This window comes from Carassius auratus, chromosome 3 (assembly GCF_003368295.1).
Source record: "Carassius auratus strain Wakin chromosome 3, ASM336829v1, whole genome shotgun sequence".
NCBI classification, from domain to species: Eukaryota; Metazoa; Chordata; class Actinopteri; order Cypriniformes; family Cyprinidae; genus Carassius; species Carassius auratus.
The window spans coordinates 21,128,241-21,143,148 of NC_039245.1; the positions used below are offsets into that span (position 1 = coordinate 21,128,241).

The window sequence follows — 14,908 nt, forward strand, 5'->3', positions numbered from 1 at the left end:
TGTGTTATAAAGGAAAATGATGTAAAACAATACAGAGTAACAAAGATAAGAACATTTAATATTTGGTAATTATTATAAATTATTTAAATATATATCAAGTCAATATATTATTTAAAAAAATGATATTGTACATTGTTTCATGAGCTAAAAATAGGCCAAAAGCCAAATTATACGATTGTGTTATTGGTAATATGTATAATAAATCACAGTTTAATAAATTATTTTTGTTTATCAATTTAATTAAACAATATTGACGTAATTATTATATTTTAATATTAATAGAATTAACATTATTGTTATTGCTATTATTATTACAACTATATTAATAAAGAATAATATTGTTTTATATATATATATATATATATATATATATATATCGTCTAATTAAATCGTATTGATATAACTATATTATTTTAATATCTATATAATTACATATTTCCTCATCTTTATAATAATAATAATAATAATAATAATAATAATAATAATAATAATAATAAATCATATTAATATAATTATCATGTTGTTAGCATTTTCTTTCACGCAAGGTATGCGGTATAAAAGTCCGGTGCTTCATAATAAAAGCTCTTCCTGTCTACGGCTATTGTTCCCCATAATGCATTGCACCGAACGATTACGCACACAGGAGCGCGCTTCACCCGGCCTCACTCCCCGTACTGTCGTTACACGAGCCCTGCAAATCCAAACGGATTATACCGATAAAACGGGAACCCACACACTCAGTGCCTTTTATCAGTATGGAACAAACCCCGAAGAAAGACGCGGAGAGCACGTGTGTGCTGTGCTGCCAGGACATCGAGCTGTTCGCCGTGGGGAAGTGCGATCACCCGGTGTGTTACCGCTGCTCCACCAAGATGCGGGTGCTGTGCGAGCAGAAGTACTGCGCCGTCTGCCGGGAGCAGCTCGACAAGGTACCGCCGCCTCTCCTCCAGCAGCGAGCGCAGGCCTCGGCTGCTTCACACACCGTTTAGACACACCGTGAACAGCACTAACGCTACACCGCTCCCGGTGCACTAGGAACGGGAGCGGCCGTGACCGTCGCGTCGCTAGCAGTGTAGACGAGATGTCACGAGAAAGTTTAACTGAGGTGTGTCGTCTTTCAGAAGTTAACTTGAGCTAGCTGTTCCCTTTCTCGACGACTTTTGATTGTAGTCAAACTTGGAGACTTTAGTCTGTAAGTGAGCTGGTTTAGCGTAGAACTGGTGAATTATTGCCTGACGTTTCAACCAGTTCCTCCACGGTGTTAGCATACGACAGGCGAGGATGTACCAGGAACAAAGTTCAAAAAGTGTGTGTTTTAATAATTAGACAGACATGGTTTTCGGGAGGCTCAGCAGAATGTAATCAGCTTCAGATAGCTCGTGTGAGAATCTACTGGACGTGTGTTTCTCTGAAAGTCCTCTCTGATCTGCCTGTGTGAAGAGTTACATTTAATCAGCAAGTCTGGAAATTGAACACATTTGGCTTTTAGAACTTTTTGCTTCATTGACAACGTCGTTCATGCTCCGTAAGGAAGTCTTCCATTCTTTTAAAAGAAAAATGTCTTCAGTTATTAAAAACATTGATGTAATTTTACAGGTGGTCTTCATAAAGAAACCCGAGCCCTTTGCTGCTCTGCACATTCATCAGTATCAGTGTGAGAAGAAGTATGACATATATTTTGCGGATGGAAACATATATGCACAGTTCAGGTAGGAACTTTTTTTTCAACCGGGATGTGTGTGTGTGTGTGTGTGTATATATATGTATATGTGTATGTATATATATATATATATATATATATATATATATATATATATATATATATATATATATATATATATGTATGTATATGTATATGTGTGTGTGTATATATGTATGTGTGTGTATATGTATATATGTATCTATATGTATATATCTATATGCATATGTATATATATGTATGTATATGTGTGCTAACTAAACATTCATTGTAGATTGAAAAGGTGTAATGTACTATGAATAAAATGACAAGATTAATTATTTTGAAAATAATCAAGGCTGGATGGAGTCCGGCATTTTTTCTGAAGAATCAAAAGGAAAAATATATATTTTAAAACTACTCTAAGAATACAATATGTTCTGCATAATGTAACAATTCACAATAATAAGCTGTAATGTTTTACCTACGTTTATGTTGTGACAATACTTGAATCTATAAAAAATAACCAATGTTTTGACATTTTTGAAGTTGGTGTGACCTGAGTTGAAATGAACAACTCTGACATTATCTTTCAGTTTACTTGCCAAAAAAAGAGAGTGGATTAAAATCCTCACAATACTTCTTAATTTTACATGGTTTCCCAGCCCTATTTTTCATCTTAAAATAAACAATATTTTGAAGTTTATTGCTTTACAATCTCTTTTTATCTTTTACAAATAAATGCAGGAAGATTTTGTCACATGAATGTCCTCAATGCACGGAGCCAAAAGTGTTCTCCAGATTTGAAGAATTAGAGCAACATATGCGAAAACAACATGAACTCTTCTGCTGCAAGTTATGTGCAAAGCACCTGAAGGTAGAGTGTTGCGTTTTAATAAATTATTATTTTGTTTGCACACTCCTTATTCCTACAATGAATAGTTTGCTCTGTGTACAGATATTCTCATACGAGAGGAAGTGGTACAATCGGAAAGAGCTGGCTCGTCATCGAACACAAGGGGACCCGGATGATACTTCACATCGTGGACATCCGCTTTGTAAATTCTGCGACGATCGATACCTGGACAACGATGAGTTGTTGAAGCACCTGCGGCGAGATCATTTCTTCTGCCATTTCTGTGATGCAGATGGAGCTCAGGAGTATTACAGGTAATAGACCTCTTCTGGTTCACGTTTTTTTACTTATTAACGTTTGTTTATTTCCAGATGCAACTCACTGTGGCTATGATTGCATACACCTAGTTGATGGTTCAATCTGACTAAAATCCTTTCATGTAAACACCTCGATCCATCCATTTGAGCTTGTTTCGAATAACACTTCAATCAGATTGGAATGGGTGGTGTAGACCCAAAATAATTAAGCATGGAATTGAAAATTAGTGCATGTATGCCATAATTTAATTAAAATACTTTTGCTTTATGTTAATGGATTTGAACTATGCTTCACATCAATTAACATATTTATTGACATCTCCACATTTCTTAATATTTTGCCTAAAATGTTTTAAAATTGCTATTAATAAGGTTGTATGATCTCTATAAAAATCAAGATATTTAAAGATTACCTGAAGTATATTTACAATAGTTCAAAAATACTTCAGTATATCTTTAATTAGACCTTGGCACTTCTTTTGCACAATTAAAGTGCATTAAGCACACAATTAGTTATAAATAGTAATTTAGCAGACTTTAATATACCAGTTTAGTATATCAAATGTACATTTTGCAGGGTATTTTTATTAAGCACGTAAATATGTAAATGTATTTGTTGTATACTTAGCAAAACCTAAATGTATTTCAGATACATTTTTGTATATTTTTTTTTTCACTAGGGTATACAATTCAACACCAATTTATTAAAAGTTTAACACAAATTAAATGAAGGGATTAAACATTACATTTTCAGTGGAAGTACATTCTATTGTAAAATAGTAAAGCATTTTTGTCACAATTTATTCATGTTAAACCAAACTATTTTTTTATTTTTTTGACCGTTTGTTGCAAAGATATTTAGGTTTCTTTGTGTATATAATATAACACTATTTTTAATAAATCAATTGGGGAAACTCTCATATAGTGACTCTTGGAGCAGCTCCTGCGTTATACATTATGACTGGATTCTGCAATTCTGTCCATGTTTTCTGCAGCATTGAAATCACAGGGCACTACCAGTGTCAGCGGAGCTACAAAATCATTACTACTTAATTTAAATGTACTTTAATTTAAAATATACTTTTATTTTTGTCTTATAGTGACTACCAGTACCTCAGTGAGCACTTCAGAGAGAGTCATTACCTCTGCGAGGAGGGCCGCTGCAGTACAGAGCAGTTCACTCATGCTTTCCGCACTGAGATTGACTATAAGGCTCACAAAGCTGCTGCCCACAGCAAAAACCGGGCCGAGGCACGGCAGAATCGGCAAATCGACATTCAGTTCAACTATGCACACAGACAGCAACGAAGAAATGACGGTAAAGCTGAATTTGCTCTTTCTGTGAGTTGCATATGATTTAGGAGCCGAATGCCTTCATCAGGCCCATTTGGATGTCTTTCTTTTGTCTGATAGTTGGTGGCGATGACTATGAGGAAGTGGATCGCTTCAACAGACAGGGAAGACCAGGAAGAGGACGAGCCCCTGGAGGGCAGCAGCATGTCAGGAGCTGGAGATATAATCGGTAGGTCCTCATCAGTACTGCATTTTAACATGTATAAAAGTGCTCATGGAAGACTGAGAGAGTTGTTGTCCACAGAGAGGAAGAGGACCGTGCAATGGCTGCTGCTCTGCGAGCTTCGATGGCCGGCCACCAGGAAGAGAGAAGCCATGTGCAAGAGAGGAGTATTCAGAAGCCACGCAAAGAAGAAAAGATGGAGCCTGATGACATGAGAAACAACAGAGGCACTGCCAAGCAGACGAACGAAATGCTAGGTATGGTGGAATTATGGTCAAATATTGTATGTTTATATATATATTTATTTATTTTGGAAGTTGATGAAATTGCATGTTTGAATCTATTTCAGCTCGATCAGTGAAGAGTAATGCCTCTTTGGCTGGTCAGGACTTCCCAGTTTTAGGGGCAGCTGCACCTCCAGCCCCTATTCAAAGGTATGTCTGTCCTGTTTTTAGTAAGATTTGTGGTGTTGTTTTTTTCTATGTAGGAATGCTAATGTAATTTCTTATTTATTAGTGCTTGCATTCTTGATTTATCTATTTTGTCCAGATGTGTTTATTCAGATTTGTTCAGTGATGTAAATGCAGCGCTTTCTGTGAATTGTTTTATTTATTTTATAATTAGGGCCCGAGCACTGCAGTGCGAGGACCCTATTGGAATTGCTCCGTTTATTATTATGTCTGTATTAAAATTGATATCAAAGTGTGGGGCATGAAGTAAAAAATGCCAGGCTGATGTAACTGTCAGTAGTTGTTTATTTAAATAAAGCTGGAATAAAATTTTAATATTTGAAGAACTTAAATGAAAATTAGAAATGTTGCCTTGGCAACTAACTGAAACAAAATAAGTTAGTTAATCAAATTAAGTTAAAGCTAAATACAAATGTTTTTTTTTTTTTTACGCAAAACTAGACTGATAAAGCTGTCCCGAAATCTCAACGAAAGAAAGGGGCTTCTGAATGCTTGAAAATGAATCCTTAGATAATTTGACAATCTTTTATTATGTCTGCCAAATCAAAGTCGTGTGGTGCAATCAACATGCAAAGAAATGCAGAACAAATCAGGAAAATTATATGCAACAGCAAGAAACATTCAAGCATCATGGGCAAGCACCACTTAAAAATCTGGTTTTGTACATTGATTTAATTAAATCAGATTAGTATTTTACAATGTCTTCCTGTCATTGCAGCAAGATCAAAGAAACCTCTGTCTCCCTGAAGGAAGATGATTTCCCAAGCTTGTCTAGCTCAGTTGTTTCCGCTCCAATGACACCTGCATACACAAATCAACCCAAGAAACATTCGTCCTTCCAGGAGGAGGACTTTCCTGCACTGGTCTCCAAGATCAAACCACTGAAGCCACAATCAAACTCAGCATCAGCCTGGTCTCAAGCCGGAAGCAAACCTGTGGTGGTTTCCAATAAACCTGTGGTTCTGCCCACCAGAACAACCCCTACTGTCTCTTCATCCATACTGTCCGCCAGTGACCCGCCGCCCAGTGGAAGTGTGCCTCAGCCTCTCACTGCCTCCTCATCCCGCCGCAAAAAGAAGCTCACATCTGCTGAAACCCATAAAGCTCCACCTAAAGTCAAATGTCCGTCCTCATCGGATGACGAGGACCCCCAGACTGGTAAAACGGCCCAGGAGATCCGCACGGTACCGACTATGCTTGACATCTCCACTTTGTTGACTGTAAAAGGTGGCTCATCTCAGCCCAACCCCAAAACCAATAAGAAAAAGAAGCAAGCCACGACTTCATCTCTGGGCTCTCCCTCTCACACTTCGGAGTCTGTGTCCAAAATGGCTCACAAAGAGAATGTTCCTGAGATGAAGCCACCAGACAAAACCAACTCTTTTATAAATGGACTTGCGGAGAAGCCAGCAGAAGCACTGTCCTGTACATCATTTCCTGAAAATATTCCTTCCCCTCTAAAGCAGCCAGTAACCGACCAACCTCCTCCACCCAAGGAGGAGGAATTTCCTGCTCTTGTCTCTAGAAAACCTCCGCCTGGTAAGCAGGTTCCTTTTCTTAAAGCAGTGCCCAAAATGACATTGGTCATAAGTGCTTACTTGTGTTTTCAGGCTTTAAAAGTGCATTTCCAATGAAGAGCACACCGAGTGCGCTGCCTCCTCCTCCTCCTCCTGGCCTTGGGCCTGGTGTCAGCAAGCCTCCCCCAGGATTCACCGGCATCCCGCTCAACAGTAACGTGGTGGAACCATCAATGCCTGCTGTTAATAGGTTAGAGAATGTGATGTGGGGTGTGTTCCCTGTTTGAGTCACTGTTATATTTTGAAGATATTAAATCTTAGTAAAAAAAAATGTAATAGTCTTAATGTTACAGAGCCAGTATTGGAGAGAATGTTGATAAAATGCCATAATAATAATACAAGTTAACATTAAGAATTGTTTCTTGAGCAGCAAATCAGTATGTTAGAATGATTTCTGAAGGATCATGTGACACTAAAGAATGGAGAAATGATGCTGAAAATTCTGCTTTACATCAATGGAATAAATTGCATTTAAAAAAAAATCAGTTTGACAAAAGATAATTGTTTAAAAAAAAAAAAAAAATTCTCATTAAGCATTGTTTTCTTTCAGAGGGGCACCTGCTGTTGGATCCTACCTCATACCTGAACATTTCCAGCAGAGAAACATGGACCTTATTCAGTCTATTAAGAATTTCCTTCAAAATGATGAAACCAAGTTCAATGAGTTCAAAAACCATTCAGGCCAATTTAGACAGGTACCAATCAAACCAAGATCATTTCAGTTATCTTTTTTTATCCAGTGTCATCATATGGTAGATGCTATTACTCCTGCACAATATATTCCATTGATCTCTACTATTTGTCCTGTATAGGATATTAATAAACTCTCTTTTCTCTTGAGCAGGGTTTAATACCTGCTGTCCGGTACTACAAAAGCTGCCAAGAGCTGTTGGGAGAGAATTTCAACAGGGTCTTCAACGAGCTGCTGGTTCTCCTCCCAGACACTCGCAAGCAACAGGAGCTCCTCACTGCCCACGGAGACTTCAAGGCTCTTGAGAAACAGCAGCAAGACTCCAAGCCCAAAAAAAACAAAAAGAAAGCCTGGCAGACAGGCACCACCAGCAACCACCTGGAGCTGGACTGCCAAGTGTGTCCCACCTGTAAGCAGGTGCTGGCTCTGAAAGACTTCAACACCCATAAAACCCTGCACATCGGCGATGATGACTTCCCCTCTTTACAGGCCATAAGCAAGATCATCAGCTAGCTGCCAGCAGACGCACATCCACAGCTCTCTTGTGACACACGACCTGGTGCTTCACCAGGATAATGGCAAGACGCTTGAAGGAAGAGGGATTGTCTGAGCTGCAATGTAAACTGGTTTGAAGAGAAACAGGTTTAATCTACTTGAAAGCTTCTCCACCAGTTCATCTTTTCATCAGGTTTTTCCAGAGCTGTTGGCATGGTCATTTGTTTTATTAAATTGTAAGGTTGGCTGCCTTTGAAAAAGAACCTATTTATTTCAGAATACTTCTGCCGTTCAGTTGAACTATTGTTTTCATTTCTTTTTATGAACTCCACAGAACAGAAAATTAAAATGGTTAATATATAGCATTTCACAGTAAGCTACAGTGATCTGTTAACTGATTTTTGACAAATTAACATTTTTGGATGTTTGTTTGTGTAAATCATTTGCAATTAAAAAATCAAGCGAGGAAAACGAAATGCACGGCTCTGTACTCTATGGCCCACGTGATTGTCTTTACACAATTAAATCAGTGCGAGGGACATTTTGACAGGTTGGCAGATGGGATCAGATTACAAAATGTTTTATCTAAAATACCAAATTAGTATAGATGGATAATTCAAGAAATTATTTTGGTTTGATTTTTGTTAAATTCCGTTGTTCTTGTGACTCTTAAATATATCTTCACACTCCTACAGAGATATGGCCACCTTTTCTCATTTTATCTTTCAGGAACTGGTATTTGTGTCATTGCCCTTCAGTCAACTATTTGCAATGTGTCAGGACATATCTGCAGAATAAATGCTGGTCGAACATTATAAACCCTTAGATCAAATTATTTGAGTTCCAGTCTTTGTACTTCATCACTTTCTTTTGTGCAACATACTCGAATCTATTAACTACATTTTCATTTATCAGACGCTTTTATCCAAAGTGACTTACAGTGTATTCAGACTGAGGAAATCAAACCCACAACCTTTTGTGCTGTTAACGCAATGCTCTACCACTGAGCTACAGGAACAGGAGATAAAAGGAGATATTAGGCCATTAGGGACTGAAGATGTAAGTGATCATTCACTTTCATTTTTCCATTCAGTAAAAATGAAAGAGACTTTCTGCCAACAAGAAGAAAGAAATTACACGTTTAAGGAACATGAGGTTGATCTGGTGAGATTTAAATAAGCTGTGGTGTTCTGGATAGTTAGATTGGATCTTAAGGTGTTAATTTTTTTTACAATTTGTAACTAAATAACATTGAGATATCCCAGAAATAAGAGAAAATGTGCTGAAAATGTACTTAAACTCCGTTAGTTTCTTCATTGGAACAGATCTGGAGAAATTTAGCATTACATCATTTGCTCACCAGTGGATCCTCTGCAGTGAATGGGCGCCGAAAGAATGAGAGAAATACAGTATTATAGATTGACAACTTGCATTTTAACTATATCTTTAAATGTACAGCTTTTCGAATCACAAGTTGTTAATTTACAATTGGAGACATGTAAATTACTTGTGTATATGATTGTGATGTTTTTATCAGCTGTTTGGACTCTCCTTCAGGCGGCACCCATTCACTGCAGAGGATTCCATTGTTGAGCATGTCATGTAATGCTAAATTTCTGTTCCCATGAAGAAACAAACTCCTCTACATCTTGGTTGGTGAGTAATTTAGAGCAAATGTTTTTGTGTGTACTATTCCTTTAAATGTAGAAATTTCAAAATGTTAAAAGGTGTGTCTTTCGGAACAGAATGATCTCATAATGGTGTGTGAGAGTCATTAAAAAGGCACATTTCAGGTGATCCACTCATGAAAAACATCTTTATTTTCATAATGTCTGACAACTGCAGGCTGAAGAAATTCTGACTGACAACGACAAATCTTTTTTGTACATCTTTCAATCACAAGTTGGGATATATTGCCTACAGATACAGTATGTTATATGTATTTTAAAAGAGTCATGGACAAGGCATTTTTACTGATGCAAATTTTGCACCGTCTTTCAGTGGGGTACAAATGCAAAAACTAAAGGCTTTTAATTTCACATCTTTTCTTCATCTTTAATAATTTTGTAGAGGTGCAAATTTTGATCCAGCAAAACATACCTCAGTGAATCACTCCCAAACTCTCCCATGATATTGGTCCATGAAGCATTTTAACAGGAGTGCAGAGTTAAGTACAGGAAACACAAGACCCTGACCACTTTCACAAACATACTCCATTTACACGTATTGAAGTACAGTCACTATCATCTGTGAATGCTGCCCTATCTCTGAACACCGAAACATTACCGAAATCTACCACATATCAGACAAAGCACTGATGATGGTCACCAAACAGCTTTTTTTCGAACAACAGCCATCTGATGAATATCTGAAGGGTGTCCAAAACAAATCATTTTGCAAACCACTGGCATATGCTGTTCAAAATTTGGAGGTTGGTAAGATTTTTTTTTTTTAAGTTTCTTCAGCTCAATGCTGCATTTATTTGATCAAAGATACACTAAAAACAGTAATATTGTGAAATAATATAATAATTTGAAATAACTTTATTTTAATATACTCTAGACTGTTATTCCTGTGATGCAAAGCTGAATTTTCAGCATCATTACTCCCAGTCTTCAGTGTCACATGATCCTTCAGAAATCATTCATATATACTGCTTTGCAGCTCAAGAAACGTGTTATCAATGTTGAAAACAGTTGTGCTGGTTAATATTTTTTCAGGGTTTTCTGGTGAATATAGAGTTCAAAAGAACATTTCTCAAATATAAATATTTTGTAACCTTACATGTCTTTACTGTCAAATTTGATCAATTGAATGTATCCTTGATGAATAAAAGCATTAATTTCTTTTCAAATCTGACTTTTGAATGGCATTGTATTTGAATTTACTTCTTGTGTCTAATGTTGAAAACATACCAGTTGGTGTCATTGTCCAAGTTTGTAAATCAATGCATAAAGTATTTTAAATGCCAGTTTAACTTTTTTCAAATGATTATGACTGTATTCCTCCAAATTCCACAAAAAATGGCCACTAATTGTGGCTCTGATAAATAAATAAATACAAATATTTGTTTGAAATCGTTTTAGTGGGATTCAGTTAATCTTTATATTTTGATACAGTCTGAAATACTCATGCACTGTAAACTACAAAAATCCTTCCAAAGTAAAATCTGGCTTTATGTCTTAACACGTTTAGTAAATCAAACACTGAATAAACTCCTTTTCTACACACATTTGATGCATAAGACACCCTTATCTACAGCGAAACTCCACCCTTTTTTAGGAAGACCACCTAGCTTTTAGTTGGAGAACATTTAAATGTGTCAAACGTTTTGGTGATTCCATGTTTCAGATATTGCACTTATATACAGTACCCAACAGCATTATGGAAACTGAATATATAAAGGTATTGTTTGTGATGCATGGCACTTCATAACTCTCTAAATATAATACATGCAACATAACCTTTTTCATTTTTAGACGACACTAACAACCCTCAAAGGGTTTCATTCCAGCTGATAAATAAACATTTAATATTTCCGAACGAAAGTGAAATCACAATCAACATAATCTTGTACAGAAGTTCACAGAACGGTACTAGCTATAAACATTGTCACACCACGTCAGTTTGGAGAGCAGAGCCAGCCATCCACACTGACTCTGACACACCAGTGACTTTTGCAAGGCACCGTTTCAGTAAATTGGCACCTGGTAGGTTGGGGCGTTGGTTGGAGGTTGGCGTAGGTTGGAGTCCAGGTTTTCGGTGAAGGGTGGGCTCTGGTATGTGTCGTTGGGCTCGGTGCTTGTGACGGTGGGGTAGGGCTGGACGGGCGGTTTGCCATCCAGTTCTTCTGTGGTGAAGAGGCTCATGTCGGTCCCGAGCATGTACTTCTGCACTGCTCTTACAGTCAAACCAACCTGAAATACAAAGAGGAAGCAAATGACAGTCACGCATTAGTATCAAACTCTTTTTAAAAAGAACTACTCTTAAATCTGACAACTTTAAATACCTGTTTTAATATACATTTAAATATAATTCATTCCTGTGTTGCAAAGCTGAATTTTTAGCATCATTACTGTGTCACTGTGTCACTTGATACTTCAGAAATCATTGTAATATACTGATTTGCTGCTCAAGAAAGATATCTTATGATCAATGTCTTCATTACACGCAACATGGACTTTTGTTTTTCCATTCCGTTGTTTCATCAGTGTTACCCTGTGTGTTGGATTAAAGATCTTCTTAACCTTCATCTTCATGCATTTATTTACAACGCAACATGACCGTATTCTTTCATGAATAGAAACTTCAAAAGAACAGCATTTCATTGAAATTGAAATATTTCGTAATATTATACATTTCTTTATTCGTTTCTCGCATTTGACCAAATGTGTCCTCGCTGAATAAAGGTAAAATTATACACAATATAATTTATACAAATAAACGTTAAAAAAATCGTACATACCGCAAACCTTTGAATGGTAGTGTATCATATTTCCAAACAATATTATTATAAATTAATAAATTATTCTTAATGGTAGTGCATGCGTGTTTGTTTGTATTTCTAAACCTGAATCACTGATGTAACAATAACTAAGAATCAAGACAAGATATGCATTTCGCTGTAAGAAACAGTCTAGGTTTTTCACAGTTTCATTCATCTCAAGACACGCCACCAAACACTATTCTCATCCTCATTCACGGCAGCAAGGGAAAAGGAAGTAATTCTGTTATATGTTCCCACGTCCCCTGAGGGCTGAAACCAGTATGTAGAACAAGCTAATGTCGATGAGATAATGCACTGAAATGGACCGGTACTCTGGGTATCCTGCCATTTCAGCTCTCGATTTGAAAAAGAATGACGGTAACTCTAATAAAATGAAAATAAAATGTTTTTTCATTTCTGTTTAGAGATAGTTCTGCTTATTTACCCAGGTGAAGATGGAGAAGAAGGAGAAGGTAATGGCAGCTCTGGCAGCATCCGCTCCCTGATTCAAGGGCAGCTCATCTGGGGTGGTGCGCTGCCATTGGTTGGCCAAGAAGCAGAAACAAACAAACCACAAAAAACGCCCAGAAACCTGTAGTCATGCACCCAATACAACAACAAGAATATATTAGAGTAATAATGTCAGTGTAGTTTACTATACTGCCCCCATGTTCACTTAAATATACAAAAACATCTTATGTAGAGATCATGAATCATTGCCCCATCCCTTGAACAATTCACAGCTTAAAAATAGCAGTCGCAGAGAGAGTCTCTGTCTGTTTTAGCATGCTGGTATTGTTTACCTGAAAACCCAATGTCCAGCATCACTGCCTTCTTCCGGTCTTTAATACTGCTGATTTGTTGGAACTTCATGTCAAGGATAATGAAGAAAATGCATGCTAGGAATGCTATGAGCCCAATGGTGGTTCCGTAGTTGCAGGCATTGTTGTTCTTGTTGAAAACACAATAGAGCCTCTCACTGCCATGGTTGATGTAGCCTTCGTTTATTATGGATCCAAACACTACCATTGAGAAGATCTGCAGGGAAACGATACACTTGTTTCAATGCATTTCTTCTTCATGGTAGCACTGTTAGCACATTGAGAGGAAAAAAATTACTTGAATGAATTTAGCAAATGGCTGCAATATAACAAAGAGTGAAAAATTTAAGGGAGTCTGTATTTTTCAGGTGTAAATTGTTATAAAAAAAACTAATCTAAATATATATATGTATATATTACAAAATTACAATTACAAAATGAAATAGAAACATAAACTTACACAGAAAAAAAATCCACTGTTCAATAAGCATAATGTACCCTGATAGACAATAACTATTGTAAATCAACATTTTCCACTTGTAGGGCCAACTATTGCCCTGTACTCAGAAAAAAGGGTGCAAATACTAAAGGCTATACTTTTACAGTACTAATATGTAACTTTAATATTATTTATGATTATTATTATGTATTTTATTATTATATTTTTTAAGCCTGTTTTTATAAGAAAGAAAAGCCTTCGGCTGAAAGAGAAAGCTACAATGGTCCACGTGATGTGTTTGTCTGACGCAAATAAAATCAAAAGGAAGTAACAGTACAAGCGCCTATAGTAATGCGTCAACCAATCAGAATCGAGACACCGGTCATATAGAAGCAGACTGTGGCTGTGGCTCAAAACCTAGTGGGCTGCCTAAGTATACAGCATTTCTTAGCAACACACAGAACACATGCGATGCTCGAAATGAGGCAGTTCGCTATGCTTTGGGACACACTATAATGATGTTCTTACTGAAAAACCTAATTGCATAATAGAGAAACGTTCATCCATGGCATCAGGTCGACTCGTTTTATTGCTTTAATATAGGTAAATAAATAGCCTATATTTACAATATTATTTCTTGTTTTGAAGTCACGCCCAGTGATAGACCGATGCATCCAAATAACACATAATAATACATAACACATAATGGTATTACAAACGAGTTCATCGCACCATAATAAACCAAACAACAAAAAGATTCCAGAATGAGCGCGTGTATTTATAGCTATACACGCTTTTATGTTATTATTCTAGAAGGAATCACGGTAACCTCTCGTCATCAGAGGCAAATTTGCTTGATGACATCAACACGTCAATATTTTCAATATAACCGAAAAGTAATCTTTGATTTCACAAATACACGGATATCTATATGGAGCGTCATTTTCCCCAGTGACTTCATTTAATTATTAAAAAGGCGCGATGAAAATGTTATGATTACGTCCTGGGTTTTTCTCGCAGATCACATTTGTCTCTTCTAGGCTGATATCATGATTTGTAGGTAAATAAATGTCTTACCCATGATAATATTCTGAGGATGGTCTGCGGCTGTTGGATAAAGGCAATCGGGTCGAACGCAGCCCCTGCTCTCCCAGCACCAAATGAACCCACTCCGTCCATTTTCCTCCTACTGTTATTCAGGCTCTGGGCTGTGGGTCGAGGCAGGCACACACACACACACACACACACGCCCCACTGCCTGTCAGAAGCGTGCGCAATCTCTCTGTGCTTCTGTGTATTACATCAACACCATCTACCGACTACCTCACGACCTCACTCGGCTGGCAGACTGCTAACTTCACGGAGCAAGGCTTAACTTCAAAAACAAATTGAACATTTTAGGGAGGCATGCAGAATATTGAGTCAAGGAAAGGGTGCTATTTGAGGACAATACTTCCATAACCAAACCAATATCACATCAAAATGATAGTTAATCCAAAATATATACTTTCTTTTTTCAGTGGAACACAAAAGATGATATTTTTAAAGTGCATATAATGAAA

General features: G+C 37.0%; 1 protein-coding gene and 1 pseudogene across 1 annotated transcript; one reads left to right on the plus strand and one right to left on the minus strand.

Moving 5' to 3' along the window:
- Positions 1 to 613: 613 nt before the first annotated feature.
- Positions 614 to 8,076, plus strand: LOC113050503 (E3 ubiquitin-protein ligase ZNF598-like). Its single transcript, XM_026213511.1, is given in 13 exon segments — positions 614 to 682; positions 684 to 929; positions 1,597 to 1,709; positions 2,426 to 2,555; positions 2,637 to 2,848; positions 3,952 to 4,169; positions 4,265 to 4,373; positions 4,449 to 4,624; positions 4,717 to 4,801; positions 5,556 to 6,376; positions 6,448 to 6,604; positions 6,965 to 7,109; positions 7,259 to 8,076. Coding segments are annotated over 13 exon segments (2,841 nt in total). The 3' UTR covers positions 7,619 to 8,076.
- Positions 8,077 to 10,356: 2,280 nt separating this feature from the next.
- Positions 10,357 to 14,643, minus strand: LOC113050510 (synaptogyrin-3-like; annotated as a pseudogene).
- Positions 14,644 to 14,908: the final 265 nt, after the last annotated feature.